Here is a 14,426-nt window from a genome sequence, read left to right as displayed (position 1 = left end):
AAAAAAAAAAAAAAAATTGACACATACACTTCATGAAATAAACGACACAGCTAATAGTACTAGTTTCCAATGTCTTATACAAAGTTAGCGTGATCTAAAAAGCATAAAATATATTTTTACATCATCACATACATCAAGACACGTACCATGGCCTAGCCGGAAGTTCATCTGGTGCATTATTTCATCACCGAGCCCCCGCCCCCCCACATTTCCCTAGTGCTGGCATTATTGCTTCTTATGAACGAGGAGCTGAAGGACAGAGAAACAATGCACCACGGTAGATTAAAACTGTACATTTAAATCATCTCGGATATCCAAAGTTTTTGTTAGCCCGTTTTCACAATCTGCAATGCTAAAGGATAAGGCAGTTCCACTTTTAAGGCATTGCTGCTTTGAGACTTACTGAACCAGAGGGTGAAGGTCAATGTACATGACAAACAGAATACATTTTAGAGGCGAGGATCAGAGCCCAAAGAGAGGGGGAAACGTATCTTGTATTTTTGAGTGTTGCATGTTCTTGTCTGAGACTCTCAGTGAGCTACAACCATCGTTTGAGTCTGCTTGGCATTTGACCAGAGGTCAAAGTTGAGGCAGAGATCAGAGCGGAGCTGTGTGGGTTGCTGTGACCGTCTCTCATTGCTGGTAATTCCCATACTGGCCCTGCAGAGAGAAATGAGACAGAGTCGTGTTACTGAACCTTCTCGAGAAAAAAAAAAAAAGCTTTTATTCACACAATCACGATAGGGTGCAAACAAACATCTGGGGTTTCGACCACATCATAATGCAAACCGTGATGTATGGCTGCATTAGCTGGTATTGACCAGCAGGTGGCAGCATGGCCTCACAACTTGAGAGCTCTTAAATTCTAACTTTGTACCTCAGGTTTCAGCAGCAACATGGCTGAGGACACGAGGTATTCCTCGATAAATAGCAGACACTTGTTTCAAGTGCGACAACAGTAGTTGATGCAGTTCTAAACAGGGGTCGAAGTATGCGTTTGGCATTGATGCAAAATACAATGGACACAAATTTTGATCAACAAACTATGATCTGACAGTCTGATATAATTCAAATATATATTCCAAATCAGTACAGGGAATTGAAGAGATTAAGGACACAGCCAAAGCACTGAGCTGTTGGCTGTCTCACTGCAGACTAAGCATGCTGTGTTTCTGGACCTCATAACTTACAATTCGACCCCTGGTTATTCAAATAAAATTAAAGAAATTAAAGAACGTAAAAGAGAAAGATGGAGGAAAGACAAAAGAGAGACAGAAGAATCATAATAAATGCAAATTAAGGCTAGGTGGCCAAACGTCTAGATTGGACGTCGAGGTCTTCACAGCAACCATTACCTTTGCTTCTTACAGAGCTAGTCAGGGGTTCAAATCCCCGGGTCTTTATTTCCTGATGTGTCCCTGAATATTCAAAGATAAAGATATCAAAGTGTAGCTGTGGTCCCCACATAAGACCACAGGAAATACAAGGGAAACAAATAGATCCCCCTTTTTAAACACTACAGCAGTCTGCATCACGTTTAAGGAAGCGTCCTCGTAAAGCCCTCATATCTCACTGAATTCCTCATTATCTAACCGTATTTGCCAGGATATACAACTAAGGCTTAACTAAACAAGTGAAAGACAATAGTAACACATACACTCTTTTGGGAAGAGCAGATTTAACCCCCCAATATGATGTGGGCATGCACAACACACTAACTTTTAATATTTACCTTCTAACTTCACTCATATTGGTGTCACTACACAAAATATACAACTTAGTCTGGCAACTTAGGGACAAACTAAGGCCAATACATTAACTAGTCGCTGTGACTCTCCAGTGTTGTGGGCATACTCACCTGGTCATAGCCGTAAGGGCGTTGCGGCTGGCCCTGTGGGGGTCCCGGTTGAGGAGGGCGATAGCCCCCGTACTGCTGTCCCTGCCCCTGAGGATAGTTGGGATACTGTCCTGGGGCAGACTGGGTAGGCCCTACGACAAACGATGAGAACTCAAATTTAAAAAAAAATGTTGTTGGGCAGAGTCGACTCGAACTCTCGCTCACACAATTAAGAGTTGCCCCACTGCACACGTTTTCTTTTAACGCAGTGCAAGGCTTCGGCCTTTTCGATGGAGGTGGGACAATGGAACTCAGGTTTGGACTCAAACAAAGGAACCCAGTGTGAAAGCGGCCCGTGTTTTGCTCATTAACTATTTCTGTTTCCCACTTGTTACTCTGAGAACTCCAGGGAATCCCTGTTGGTTCACTATCGCTAATGGGCTGCAATAAAAAAAAAAAATCTGATAGATGACAAAGACGGGATGGTGGATATATCCGACCCATTTGTTGAGGCTGCGTCCATGTCTAACTCGGTAATGAATGAAAATGAGTGAGCCGGGTTGGAGCTGGGGCGGTGGTTTCCTAATGCAAGGAGACATCAAGGAGATTCTGTTGGTCTTCATTAGAGGAGCGGGCTTCATTAAAAAAAAAAAAAAAAGAGAGAGAAAAAATGACTTCCATCAGCCCCCGTACACCGTAGCTATCTATGCAGGTGCTGCGGAGGACCACGCTAAGCTCGACTGTGGCTGAAGTCAAATGAGGCCCACGCAGCATCGTTAGGAGCTCATAATGCCTTCTGCTGTTGAGCATAACCTTGTGAGGGCCGGCGAGAGAAGGCATGCGTGTGTGTGTGTGTGCCAGATGGAGCTCACCTCACAGCCTCTGCTTCTCCGCAAGCTCATTACTAACACGAGCTCTGGCTCAGACAGAGGGGTGAGTGATGGAAAGTTCCGGTGAAAAATGGGATGAAGAAGAAAAAACACAAAGACCAGAGAGCTGCAGGAGCCGACATAGCACGCGGAACATTGTTTTAAAACACACTTTATTTTGGTTAAAACCCAGAGGCCACACGCTCATTGTGAATGCCTTCAAGTTTGAAAATCTAAAAAAAGAATACACAATACGTCAATTAAGTGGTCTAACCAAAGTCTACTAGACTTTTTCTCAGTTCAGGTTAATTTGTCCATGAGCTTGCCTTTTCTATCGTGAGCTCCAAAGAGTGGAGACTGCTGAATGTAAAACGATTCAGCCATTTCCAATAACAACAACAAAAAAAAAAAAGTTACAATCTTCAATGACTAAACTTACACCTACTCTTTAATATGTATGTATACAATTAACATATTGGCTTAACTATTCAAAAAAAAAAAAACTAGAGTTCAAAATGTTTGGCTGGCAGTCAACACACACTTTGCCCAATGTCTGTACCCATCAGCCAAAGCTGCTCTCCCACTCCCTCAGAACAGTGTGTCATATCAAACTGCAGCACCAGGAGAAATGCTAATGTGGTGCCAGCCACCACTATGCTGATTAAATTTCTCTTCCACCGAGCTCCAATCCCCCAACCGTTCATTAAGGTGGTTCTTTAATTCCTTGCTCTTGATGATGCCTCGACATGCATTTGGCACAGTCGAGGGGCCGCAACCACCGACTCACTCAGGAGGAATTATTAGTCGACAGTTACAAAAAGAAATAAGGGGGGAGCGAAAGAGAGCGGATAGTGCCTCCTGCAGGACAAATGTGTGCCACTGTTGGAGGGAAAGCAACTCACCGTAGCCCTGCTGCTGCGGTGGGTAGCCCTGTTGACCCGGGTACTGCTGCTGAGGAGGGTAGCCCTGCTGCTGGGGGGGGCCTTGCTGGTATGCTTCCTGCTGCTGGCCATACTGGGCGTTACCTTCAAGGGGGCAATAGCAGGCAATGTGAGCAACATGTTCACAGGCAATGTGAGCAACATGTTCACAGGCAATGTGAGCAACATGTTCACAACTACAACAGCAGAGCAGACAAACAAGTTTTTGAGCCAGCCATATTTTAAGAAGATTTTGTTGTTTTTGTTTGTGTCGAAATGGCTGGACTGTCTTTACTTCAAGAAAAAGGAAAGAAGTTGTATTTGGAAAAGGTCAAAAGGAAACCAGTGTAGACAGTAGAGAAGAAAAACAAAACACACACACAACAAATAAGTAATTGTTAATTAGACAAAGAAAGAGAGGGAGCTGTTTATTATGAATCTGTGGTGACTTTTATCAGTGTGGCTGCTAATGAAATAATACCACCTGTTAACACATAAACATGGTAGCAGATCATATGTTATATTTAGAGGGTAATGCAGTGGTAGCACAGTTCTCAAAAATAACTGTCAATAGTGCTGCTCTTCTGCAAATCAGTGTATCGCCAAACAATGGCAGTACGCTTCAAGTACTTGCAAGTTGGCAATATGAATACTCTGGTCATTACTATACTCCAAACACGCAAACCAGTAGCAGGCCATGGAGTATCAAAGGATCCTCTGGCATGTTATTGTGAGTATCTGAAGGATTAACATTGCACTTAAAGACAACTTTGGCCATTAAGACTCACACGAGACTGTCCCTGACCTTTCTTTCACACCAGCAGGTGGAGCATCAGACATGATTAGGGAAGGGGGGGGCATTACAAGACTGGCTAGGTGCTAACTTGTTCATGGACTGCAGCACCTTTTGGAACAGGGTGCACTCGCGCATGTTTCTTCAAAATTAGAGGCCGTATTTGGCCTTTGATAAGAGTCCAAAGTCACTTTGATTTCCCAGAAAATGATGAAGAAACTGAAACATTGGTGTTGTCACAGTCTCTTTGCATCATTTGTGTTTTAACACAACTCCGGGGCTTGTTTTCTGTTGGGGTTTTTTTTTTTTTTCTCTCCAAGTGACTGGAGGGTTCTCCTACCTTCTGAGGCTCCCTGTCCTGCGTGACTGTACTGGTCGCCATAGTAGTCTTCCTGCCCTGGGTACTGCTGAGGGGGTCCTACATACACGTACACACAACATACACACAAGTAGATTCAAGGTGTTGTTGGATTGGCTGTGTGAGGGGAAGAGTGGAGAGGATGGATTTCCTTGCCGCTAGTTCTTGTTAGAAAGCTTTTCTTTTGGCCACTCGACTAGTTGTGTAATTGGAGGCTTTAGATTACATGTTTAGTCATCAAGATGTCTGTGAGCTGCAGAAGTGGAAATAGGGGAAATTGAGAAGAACAAGAGTAAGAAATGCAGGAGGGCAGGTTAGGAAGAAGAAAGGCCAACGCTCACAACTTGCACACTTCACAGACACACTGAGGGGTATACCTTGCTGTGGGGGTCTGTAGGGCGGCATTGGCCTCTGGCCCATGACGTGGTTCCCCTGGTTGACCTGGCCCATCATGCCCATTGGAGTCTGTTGTCCTTGGTAGTGCTGCGCACCACCACCAGGAGGCATGTTATACTGCTGAGAGGGAGGCTGCTGGTGCATCATGGGGCCTGCGGCACACCAACAAAGAGTCAACTCTCAAACTGTACTAGGTAGCAAAAACATACAAGCAGGATATGGCTCATCTAATGCAGGTGCAGGTGGATGGTGAAGCACCAATAAGGCCGGTAGGTGATTGGGTACTAGAAAATCAATCAACACAACCAAGTGAAAGCTAACAAAATGAGTTGCTTTACCTTGAGTGGGCTGCATGTTCATGTTTGGCCGAGGCCCATAGTTTCCCATGGGCTGGCCCTGGGTCATGTTCATTTGGCTCTGCGCTGGGATGCCCTGGGAAGCAGGGACGGTGTGATTGTAACCACCCATCGAGCCATGGCTGCTGGGGGGCATATTCATAGAGCCACTGGGCATGTTTGGGGGCTGGTTGGGGCCTGGACCTTGCATGGGCATGTGATTAGGCCCTGGAAAACGACAACAGACGATTCATGACTTGACTTTAAAAACCACCATCGTATTTAGTACGCAAACGTGTGTAATTTCCATGACATTGTGATATATGTTGGAAATCAATCTATTCTTTCATTTTTGTCCCTCGCAGATACCTTAGATTTTTAATATATACGATTAGAAAATAAATCATTGTATTTTTGTTTTAACATTTACTTTAAAAATCTTGGCATTGGCAGTTTTTTTTAATATATATTATCAGTTGCTAAAACTTCACCCAACACTCATTTTTACTGAATAAAGCTTGAACTCATCATTATGTAACTCAATGGAACCTCTGATGACGTTAGCCGTTAGCTTCGTTATTTAGCCGCTGTTAGCTGCTAACAGCTGAACTGCTCTCCTCCTGCCAATTTCAACACAGATGTGTTGTTCACAATGTAGCATTATCAGAGAACAATAAGTTGGATGAGAGTGTTTGACCACAGGTGTGCAGTACTATGTGCAGTGCGGATCAGGCAGGTTGTAGGGATGAGGTAGCGAGCGACACGTGTTGTTATTGTTGTTGTTCCTGTGTAGAGTAAATAAGCTGATCCAAATTGTAAGCAACTATAATTTATCACCTGCACCTCTGTCCAACCAGTCCATTTGAGTTTGATCTTCTTTTCATTCCTCGCTTGCAATATTTAAAGCTGATCGATCCACAAAAAGCAACTGAATCTTACATATTTAGATGTAGAAAGATTTCTATCGCTTAACGATTTACCATGTGTCACACATTATATAAAAAATGCCACTGACTTCACAACACATCCAACAGCATGGCAAAAGAAAAATGAGCAGATCAGAGTAACAAGGTTCCCATTTGTTCAATGAAGAATGGGAAGTTGCGAGGGAAGACAACCTCCAGGAGGGCAACTCTTTCGTGATGCTACAAAGGCATTTCAAACTGAAAGCCGGTGCCTACACTTAAGTCATCTAAAGAGTAAAAGTAATACCATTATATTGTTATAAATGTATATTCACTGTTGTAAGCTGTCGATGGATATTCAGGAAACATCACGGCACAGCTAAAGTGAACACTACCAGTTAAAAAACGACCCTACATGCAACATGTTCTGGTTTCTAATAAGGTCCTAGACGCTTACCCTTCACAATGTACAATGCTTGCGTGGTACAGCAATCACTGCCTCTTTAATGGTTTTTTAACATAATAAAAAAACATATAAATTTGCCAAAAAAACAACAAAACAAAACACACACTGAAACAAATCATGATGTTTAAGGAGGAGGGGGTAACCACGACTAAACGAAGGTCAAGTCCAAGACCACCAATGCAGGCGAATGTGTGACATCATCCTTCAGCAGTGCGACCGCCCTCACAGTTCTGTGGTGTTGCTAGGCAACCCAAGTGAGACAGGGACTGAGAGAAGAAGAAGGGGAAAGAAAAATAGAGAGAAAGACGAGGGAGGGAAGGTGGGGGGGGGGTCACTTACCAGGCATCTGTCCATTCATCTGGTTCTGCATGTGTGGGGCTGGAGGGCCACCGCTGACCATACCCTCAGACGGCATGTTGTGACCGTGAGGAGGCTGAGGGGGGGGTCCACTTTGGCTCATCCCACCAGGTCCCATGGGCATGTTTTGAGTGGGCGGCTGCAGGCGCACAACACAGACACAAAAACACACATCAGCTCGCTAGAAACAGATCTGAGCCGGAGCCGCATAAAAAAAAAGAGAAAACTGATGAAAAGAGAAGCAGATAAAAGCCAAGATCTCTGTAGAAAATATTACAATACAGTAGAACTGCTGTAGCTCCATTAATCAAGGAAGCCAGACGTTTTTAAAAGATAGTGGATTCAAAAAGGGACAATAAATACGCAAGCAGTACAATACATAGTCACACAAACACTGAATTAACTGCTCTCAATGAAGTCATAACCAGGGCTCATCAATGAATAGAAAAGCATTAAACACAGACCATTATTATCTAATTAATAGTAAATCAATCCGATACACTGCAGCTTTAAATATGATATACGACTACACTTTTTATACTTCCTGTGGTGAACTTTTGCACATCCCCTGCACAATATTTAGCACATTTCAGCACAAAACTACTACTTCTAAAACTGTTCAGCTCTTTCATTTTAAAATACTTATATTGTGCATATTCTTCGTAGTATATTTTTTCACATTATTGTACTTCTTTATCTATATTTCTTGACTTTTGTAGTACTTGCTTTTAAAAAATATTTCTCACCAAGTTAATTGTTATGCACCAATACACCAAACCAAATTCATTGCATGTTAATATACTTGGATTCTGATTCTTCCAAAATGAATGAGCTTTCAAGCAAACCCAGTATAGAACAAGTTTAAACTGGCTGTGCATCCATAAATAACATCTACAATAGGTCAACAGGTCACACTGATACTTAGAGGAGCACACACCTTTCAACCTCTAGTTTGACTGGATTTGACATTAAATAAGAAAAAAACATTACATCATACATTTAAACTTAAACTGTTTGTTAGTGTAACTAGCTCTTGTTCATTGGTAAATGCAATATTGCATTGAACTCTTTGATCAGAATCCTGACTTTATAAAAGTTTTCTTGAGTATTGTTTATGTGATTTACCTGAACTAATAACAAAAAGACTTATTTTGGACATGAGCAGAAACATTACCTCGTGATGCAGAGAGGTCACACTGTTAAACACAATTCTGTCACTCATAACAATCAGCAAGGACCAATACTCACAGCAGGGAGGAGAGACTGCATGTTCTGATTGGAGTCTGCTATCGTGGCCAGGTACACTAAATTTCTGTGCAACATCTGTTGATACCTGCGCAGGTGGAGAGTCAAGACAGGGTTTGAGTTAATGTGCAATTAAAATGACTAACGTGCATACAAGAGAGAAGGGTTCATAACTTACTGTGAACATTCTGCTGTTTTGCCTTTACTTTGGAAGTCCATTATACACTGGATCAGCTGGTTGTTTTCGTCAAGTAACTGCAACAGCAAATGCAGAGATTTATGTCACGTGTTTATGTTATGTGTGATAACACACCGTTTACAATTAGTGACACGGAGTAATGTCGTATGGTTATTCTGCCGCAATTTGAAAACAACGTGGAGGATGGAGGACGTTTAGTGACACGAGTCTGCGATTCTTGCTAACAAAAGACGCGTCTCGCTAGCTAACGTTAGCTGTCCCACGCTAACAAAACGACAGGCCCTCATTCATTAGAAATATAATTATGCGATAGGCCGGTACATCGACCTAAGACTCGTTGTTCACGCGTGGCGTCGTGACTCCAGAGAGGTTCATATCCGCCGCGCTTTGACCCTGCAAAACTGTTCCCGATCTATTCCCAGTCGGACTTGGACGCGCACCGCTACACAGATTAGCACCGCCGCTAGCATCGTCTGATGCCGTTGCCTCCATTCTGAGACGCGCCAACATGATTTACCTTTTGTATTCCAGCGGGTGTTATATCACCCTTCCCGCGCTGCCTGTGAGGTGCAAACGCCACCGACATGGTGATACTCTATGCAATTAAAGTGGACGAGAGCATAAAAGTCCAAAGTAGCGAACACACTTCTCACATCGGTTGAACTCAGATCAAGCAGTTTAGAATAGGATTCAATTTCGTAATGCAGTGGTCCGTTTTAGGGGGGGGGGTCGTACAGCATATTTGAAAACATAGTAGAAATGTTTGATTTTTAAAACACACGGGGACACCTGGTGTTAAAATAAAAGTTTCATGTATTATAATATTTCAACATATTTACTTATATAATTGATAGCCACAATAGATTGGCTTAATTGAATCACGATTTCACCTATTTCTTTCATATAGTGGAACAGTCTAGATCTGGTCCTAAAGGCCACGGGAAATGGAATGCTCTAAACTAAAGAAAGGGGAAACACAGTCAGAGCTTTAATCTATTTCTATAAAATAGTAGTAATAATACCGTATATGCTGCACTTGTGCAGTAATAGCTGATACACATGTATATTAGTCCTCGTATGTGTTTAGTTCACCCACATTTATCTCTCATTCCACATTGGCTCAGTCTTGAAGTTGACAGAGTCAATGAAAACTTAGAAATGCTCGTATTGTAACTTTGAAATATAAAAACTATTGGTACGAAGAGCAAATCAAATAGCGACGATTCTAATCAAATGTTAATTACAAATTTCCTCTAGCGAACGCATGAACCCTAGTAATGGTATCGCCCGAGTTCAGAGGGCATGCGCATGCGCTGTTTTCAACACAGGGCAGCCAGCTTCACATATTGCTAACTAGCTGAATCATTTGGTGCTAGTCTCCCTTTTTTCTTGTGATTGTATCGTCATTAGTTCGGCAGTGCAATGGCGGCAAGATACGACAGAGCTATCACTGTCTTTTCTCCCGATGGTCATCTCTTCCAAGTGGAGTACGCACAAGAAGCTGTAAAGAAAGGCTCCACAGCGGTAAATCCTGAAATGAAACTAGTGCTTAAGCTAATGTTAGCACACGTCAGTTAGCCAACCAGCTAAGCTAGCGACTAGCATACACTCTTAGTACTCTTCTATTTAGCTTTGTTTTAATCACACAATCTGTTGCATTTAAGTGTTGCCATTTCAACGACCCCGCTGGTGTGCTAATCTGTAGCCAATGAAAGAACTATAACAGTTAACCTCACGTAAAATACTGAAGACGAAAGACTTACTAGCAAGCATGTTGTTGCTGTGTCACTCTCTCAATAGTTTCAGTTTCAATGAGATATCAACTCAAGGTAGCTCACTCAAACAATATTTGATTAATACACTGTCTGCGAAGTCATACTTTGCTAAACAATAGTATGGTGGTAGTTCGTGTAACTTTGTAGCTTGTAAAGGGACTTCTGGCAGAATTACATTGAACGATAACTGTCTGATTGTAATCCGTCCATCGAAACCTGTTATTTATAAGTTAACCCTTAAAACCCCTTAAATGTTTAGAAGAGCTTTTATCTAAAGAGTAATTGTTAGAGTAGTCTGATTAACGGCAAGCCAATTTTGTTGAATAGACCTTAATAGAAGATCTGACCGTAATAAAAGTGTAAACCAGCTTGTAAACCATCAAAATACCGTCTTTTTAACATTCAGCCTGAAGTCCTCAATTGAAAGGTGTCCCTATCCTAATTGTAACAGACCCCCAGTTTGTTAGATCAGTTTTTCGATTCTTGATATTTGCTCATTGCTATTCAATACGTCATATCAACAATTGCCACTGGGAGTAAAATGTTCTGTGATGCCAAAGTTCAGAAATTCATTTTGTTTTCCTTCTTTGCAGGTGGGAATCAGAGGTAAAGACATTGTTGTCCTTGGGGTTGAGAAGAAATCTGTGGCAAAGTTGCAGGAGGAAAGGACCGTCCGCAAGATATGTGCCCTGGACGAGCATGTCTGCATGGCATTTGCAGGTACTTCAAACAACAAAACCTTTTACCAGTAACTGAATAATACATTTATCATGAAACATGGCAGAGTGGAGTAATGGACTAAGAAAGGGTGTTACAACCACTACGTCACAACAGATATCTATGTAGCACTAGTCTTTAACCGTTTATGTTTGTATAGCTATTTAACATCTTTCCATTTTTTTTTTAAAGGTCTGACGGCAGATGCCCGTATTGTGATCAACAGAGCTCGGGTGGAGTGCCAGAGCCACAGGCTAACTGTTGAGGACCCAGTCACAGTGGAATACATCACACGCTACATAGCTACACTGAAACAGGTGCCCAACCTTCTAACCCATGATTTATTGTTTACTATTCAAGAACATAGTTTTAGTTGCCGTGCTCTAATAGAACTGGCTTATTTATGTAAAGGTTTCTAAGAATGGCCAGTCACACCTGTCTGTACATTGGTCCTATTATTTGCAGCGCTACACTCAAAGCAATGGGCGCAGGCCATTCGGCATCTCCGCGTTAATTGTCGGCTTCGACGACGATGGAACTCCCAGGCTGTATCAGACGGACCCTTCAGGAACCTACCATGCCTGGAAGGTCAGTGAGTCCGCCCTCTGTACATTACTCTGTTTTCTTGTTGCACTTGTACGACAAGTACCACGTCTGTATGAATTTGATTAATAACACATTTTTGTCTAATTGTTGGGGTTGGAAAAAAAACAGGCAAATGCAATCGGCCGTAGCGCAAAAACCGTGAGAGAGTTCCTGGAGAAGAATTACACGGATGATGCCATTGCTGGGGACAACGAAACGATCAAGTTGGCTATCAAAGCTTTGCTTGAGGTAAAGTCAAATTTAGCCTTTGAATTTGCACACTTTGTATAAAGTAGAAAGATCTTTTTCGATTACAAATACTGTGAAATGCGAAAGAGGAGAAATTGTCCCGTCAAAAGTATTTCCATCTACCCCGAATATATATATATATATATATATATATACACCCACGAATATAATACTTTCCTCGTGACTTTATCAAAGAGCAACAACTGCTTCCAGATGTAAACCAGGAAGTGATCTGACATAGTTGTTAGGTTTTCATGCATGACATTGCTTGGTTGGTTGTGCTTGGCTGGACCTGCAGACCAAAGAAGGAGAAAATTAAGCGAATAAAAGCAGTCATTTTGCCCTGTATATGTGTTGTTGCATTCTGTGGTGTTTTTATTTGAGTTGCAGTATTCAATGACTTGTTTTCTGTATTTATATTTGCATTTAAATACCCTAAAACTGTGTTTCCTAACCTCAACATGAACATGTGTTAGAGGCTGCAGAAGTTAATATACGCTGATTCGCTGGGATTTGTTTCCTCACAGGTTGTCCAGTCAGGAGGGAAAAATATCGAACTTGCTGTTATCAGACGGAATCAGCCATTGAAGGTGAGTCACTGCATATTATATCTGGCTTTTGTTTTTTTTAAATTTATTTTACTTTTTTGTGAAATGGCTAATAATTGCTTTTCTTTGCTACGTTTCAGATTTTGGAATCCAAGGAAATCGAGACCCTGGTGGCTGAGATTGAGAAGGAAAAGGAGGAAGAGGCAGAGAAGAAGAAGCAGAAAAAATCCACTTGAAGCAGTTAACCAAGAGTTTTGTTTTTTTTCATTATTACACTTTGATGCCAATAGCATTTTTGGGTTGCAAATACTAGTAAGTTTCAAAGGGTTTTCTTCTTGCATTCATTTCATTGTGAAAACCTAAATCCTAACTTGAGATCCGTTGATGTTGTTCAAATGTTTTGCATTTGTTTCCGAGTGACACTGTGCCACCCGCAAAGAATATCCAGTTCCTATACTTCCAGCTGTTGAGTTAACTGATGTTTAAAAGCACATGCATAGATGTCAAGCTAGGATTTAGATCTTAAACTACGCTTACAAGATGTTTTTATATCATACACCAAACAGCGCTGAGAAACCTGAAATGGCAAACCCGGTTGTAACATTCAGAAACCTAATGAAACTAAATGCTCAATAAAAGCGGACTTGTTTGTAACATGTTTTTACTTCATTTGTTATCAAACAGTCTGTATTAACAGATGGCTTCACTAGATGGTGTCTGTGTATACGAGTGAGTACTATTGTCTTAACTAGTGGTGCCCTGATCGGTTTCTTTAAGAGGAGACTATAGGGACTTGAAAAAAAAAACAGCAGAGGAATGAGCTTCCCCTCTTCATCGATTATCCGACTGCAAAGCAAGTACTGCGATAAAGAGAACTACAGTTTAAAACCCCACTAGCGGCAGTATGCTGTGTGTCTGTAAAGAGCTGTTTTCATCTATCAGCGTTCTGTCGCACAGACCTGGAATTGGGGAGGGGAAGAAGAGGTAGCTCGGACTGCTTTATAAAGTGTTCACCTCTCCCTCAGTCATTTAAAACAAATTAGTGAGGAGCGAATGAAGTGTCTAATGGTGGCCCAACGAGACCCCCTTTTGCCTCTCCTTTTTTTTTTTTTTTTTTTATTTTTTTTATATTTTTTTTTCTTTTTTTTTCCACCCTAAATTCGCTTATCAAGCAACCGCTGCTCTGAATTCTCAACGACACAATTATGGCCGGCGGTGTGGTAGGGCTGCTTAATGGGATCCTGGCCTCAGACCCCAGTGGGAACTTTCAGTGACTTTAATCTGGAGCCCTTTGAAAAGTTGTACCGTGCTGTGCTGAAGAGCCCCGGGGGTTCCCTCTGACTCTCACCAAAGACATAATGGTGAATGGTAAAGTCCTTCATTTAGAGTCATCTCCCCAAGCCAGGATTTCCTGAGTGGGTGCCCTGGCTGCCTCAACTAGAGCAATTGCACTTTGTCTGCAATTTGTCTTGTTTGTGAGTCTTAAAGGTTGGTGTTTTTATGGGTGATGTCAGAGGATCAATTAAGCCTCTGATATTACTTCCCATACGTAACGTCATTACATTCTCACAGGGGTTTGTATGACTCACTCAGCCATTTTCATCCATACGCTAATTGGCCCCGCACTAATGCTTTTCAGGTACACAAAGAAATTCGATGATGTTTACTGTGCTGTCACAGCCACCGGTTCGTTGACGTGCAGGTGCTGAATCCAGCAGATGACAAAAACAAGCCATAGGTAAACTTTATTAAAGTTAACTCTGGGTAATCCTCTAGCCACAGAGGTTATCTGATCCATCTTGTCAATGGAGCAAGAGCAGCTTATTTTGTGCTGCTGCTAAGACTCCTTGTCTTTTCAACTGCTTCTGGGAA

The 14,426-nt window shown here is 42.0% G+C and overlaps 2 protein-coding genes across 4 annotated transcripts; one reads left to right on the top strand and one right to left on the bottom strand.

The window, feature by feature from the left end:
* Positions 1 to 537: 537 nt before the first annotated feature.
* Positions 538 to 9,362, bottom strand: ss18 (SS18 subunit of BAF chromatin remodeling complex). 3 transcript variants are annotated; one of them, XM_031855125.1, is made up of 11 exons: positions 9,198 to 9,362; positions 8,660 to 8,736; positions 8,485 to 8,569; positions 7,219 to 7,375; positions 5,512 to 5,736; positions 5,155 to 5,325; positions 4,760 to 4,837; positions 3,609 to 3,731; positions 1,859 to 1,989; positions 1,356 to 1,418; positions 574 to 660 (listed from the first exon to the last, which is right to left on the bottom strand). In XM_031855125.1, exons 1-10 carry the CDS (start codon positions 9,264 to 9,266, stop codon positions 1,401 to 1,403), a joined length of 1,134 nt encoding a protein of 377 aa, XP_031710985.1. In that variant the 5' UTR covers positions 9,267 to 9,362; the 3' UTR covers positions 574 to 660; positions 1,356 to 1,400. The 3 variants fall into 3 exon arrangements, with proteins under 3 accessions (XP_031710984.1, XP_031710986.1, XP_031710985.1); XM_031855124.1 differs by lacking the exon at positions 1,356 to 1,418 and having other exon boundaries at positions 538 to 660; XM_031855126.1 differs by lacking the exons at positions 1,356 to 1,418; positions 4,760 to 4,837 and having other exon boundaries at positions 538 to 660.
* Positions 9,363 to 10,000: 638 nt separating this feature from the next.
* psma8 (proteasome 20S subunit alpha 8) lies at positions 10,001 to 13,208 on the top strand. The gene is made up of 7 exons (XM_031854887.1): positions 10,001 to 10,204; positions 11,049 to 11,175; positions 11,365 to 11,489; positions 11,638 to 11,760; positions 11,887 to 12,006; positions 12,534 to 12,596; positions 12,695 to 13,208. The coding sequence occupies exons 1-7, from the start codon at positions 10,103 to 10,105 to the stop codon at positions 12,788 to 12,790; spliced, it is 756 nt and encodes a 251-aa protein (XP_031710747.1). The 5' UTR covers positions 10,001 to 10,102; the 3' UTR covers positions 12,791 to 13,208.
* The last annotated feature ends 1,218 nt before the right edge of the window (positions 13,209 to 14,426 follow it).

This window comes from Anarrhichthys ocellatus, unplaced genomic scaffold, assembly GCF_004355925.1.
Source record: "Anarrhichthys ocellatus isolate YVR2014 unplaced genomic scaffold, GSC_Weel_1.0 scaffold15, whole genome shotgun sequence".
In the NCBI taxonomy this organism is placed as follows: domain Eukaryota; kingdom Metazoa; phylum Chordata; class Actinopteri; order Perciformes; family Anarhichadidae; genus Anarrhichthys; species Anarrhichthys ocellatus.
This window is presented reverse-complemented; position numbering and strand designations above follow the sequence as displayed.